This window comes from Aphanomyces invadans, assembly GCF_000520115.1.
Source record: "Aphanomyces invadans strain NJM9701 unplaced genomic scaffold supercont1.429, whole genome shotgun sequence".
NCBI lineage: Eukaryota > Oomycota > Saprolegniomycetes > Saprolegniales > Verrucalvaceae > Aphanomyces > Aphanomyces invadans.
In genome coordinates this window covers 1-1,377 of record NW_008580574.1, presented here as the reverse complement: position 1 = coordinate 1,377, position 1,377 = coordinate 1, and the positions used below count along the sequence as shown (strand labels likewise).

General features: G+C 49.2%; 1 protein-coding gene across 1 annotated transcript; it reads right to left on the bottom strand.

Moving 5' to 3' along the window:
- Nucleotides 1-1,008: 1,008 nt before the first annotated feature.
- H310_15392 (hypothetical protein) lies at nt 1,009-1,371 on the bottom strand (the record flags this gene model as incomplete). Its single annotated transcript, XM_008883367.1, has 1 exon — nt 1,009-1,371. A coding segment is annotated over one exon (363 nt), but the record flags the coding sequence as incomplete, so codon positions are not given.
- Nucleotides 1,372-1,377: the final 6 nt, after the last annotated feature.

Here is a 1,377-nt window from a genome sequence, read left to right as displayed (position 1 = left end):
GCCGCCAGTACACAGCTAACCATTCCTAATGTGACATTTACCTTGGACACGTTCTCCGACAACGATTGCCTTTCCAAGTTTCGTTTCTCCAAATCCACGCTGCTCCTCCTGGTCACCTATCTACGGATCCCGACTCGCATTGTCACACCAGAAAGAACTGCCTGCACTGGAGTGGAAGCACTTTGCATTCTCTTGCGCCGTTTTGCCGTCCCAGATCGATGGTCCGACCTCATCACAATGTTCGGTCGGTCACGCAGTGGTCTCTGCAACATTTTCCTATTCGTGCTGGATCACATTTACTCTCACTTCGCCGAAATCGTGTATTTGGACCGCGATCGTCTCTCCAACAAGTTGGCGGGGTTCAGCCAAGCCATTGTCGCCAAGGGAGCAGAAGTAGAGAACGTTTGGGCTTTCATTGATGGGACCGTGCGCGAATGCTGTCGGCCGGATGGCAATGAAAGACAACGAACTGTATTCAACGGGCATAAACGACGCCACGCCATGAAATACCAAACGCTCGTTACGCCTGATGGAATGATCGCCCATGCATTTGGACCCATCGAAGGTCGACGCCATGACCTTACGATATTGCGCCAATCGAAGTTGGAAAACGCTATTGCCAGTGATGATCGTTTTAGAGGATACGTGGTCTACGGAGACCCTGCCTACGGCTATTCAAATCAGTTGGCCTCTCCATTTTGTGGTGCGCGTTTAACGACAGCTCAACAACAGGTAAACAAGAGCATGAGTCGGGTGCGAATAAGTGTGGAGTGGTCGTTTGGGCAGGTGCTACAGTACTGGCCCATTGTTGATTTCAAAAAAAAGATGCGCGTCGGGAACAGCCCAATTTCCAAGATGTACAAGGTCGCAGTTTTGTTGACAAACTGCATCACATGTGATCGAGGGCGCAATACCAATAGCGTGTACTTCGGTTTAACACCACCAACATTAGAAGAATATTTGAATGTTAACATGGAATAAATTTGTGATCCAAAAATGTTTATGAAGTTACTTGGCCTTTTCAGCAACTACTTGGATCAACTTTCCCATTTCAATCAACAATCGTTCGAGTTGCTCATTGCGCTTAGCGCTCTCGGACATTTGCGCCAATCGAATTCGTTGTTCTTCCTTGTCAAACTCAAGACGCTCCATCCTATAAGCATGGTCGTCAGAGTGTCTTTGCTTTTCAAAGTCGAGGAGTTCCAAGAGGCCGGCGTCGGCCTCTTCTTTTTTTGTGACACTGCTGGATGTTCGTTGGCGCTTGGCCACCCGCTGCTCAGCCTCGAGACATAACTGCGACCCTGTTGATTCCAGCGAGTCGCGCCGCTGTTGTTCCTTCTCCTTCTTGGCTTTCTTCTCGTCTTCTCTCGCCTCACG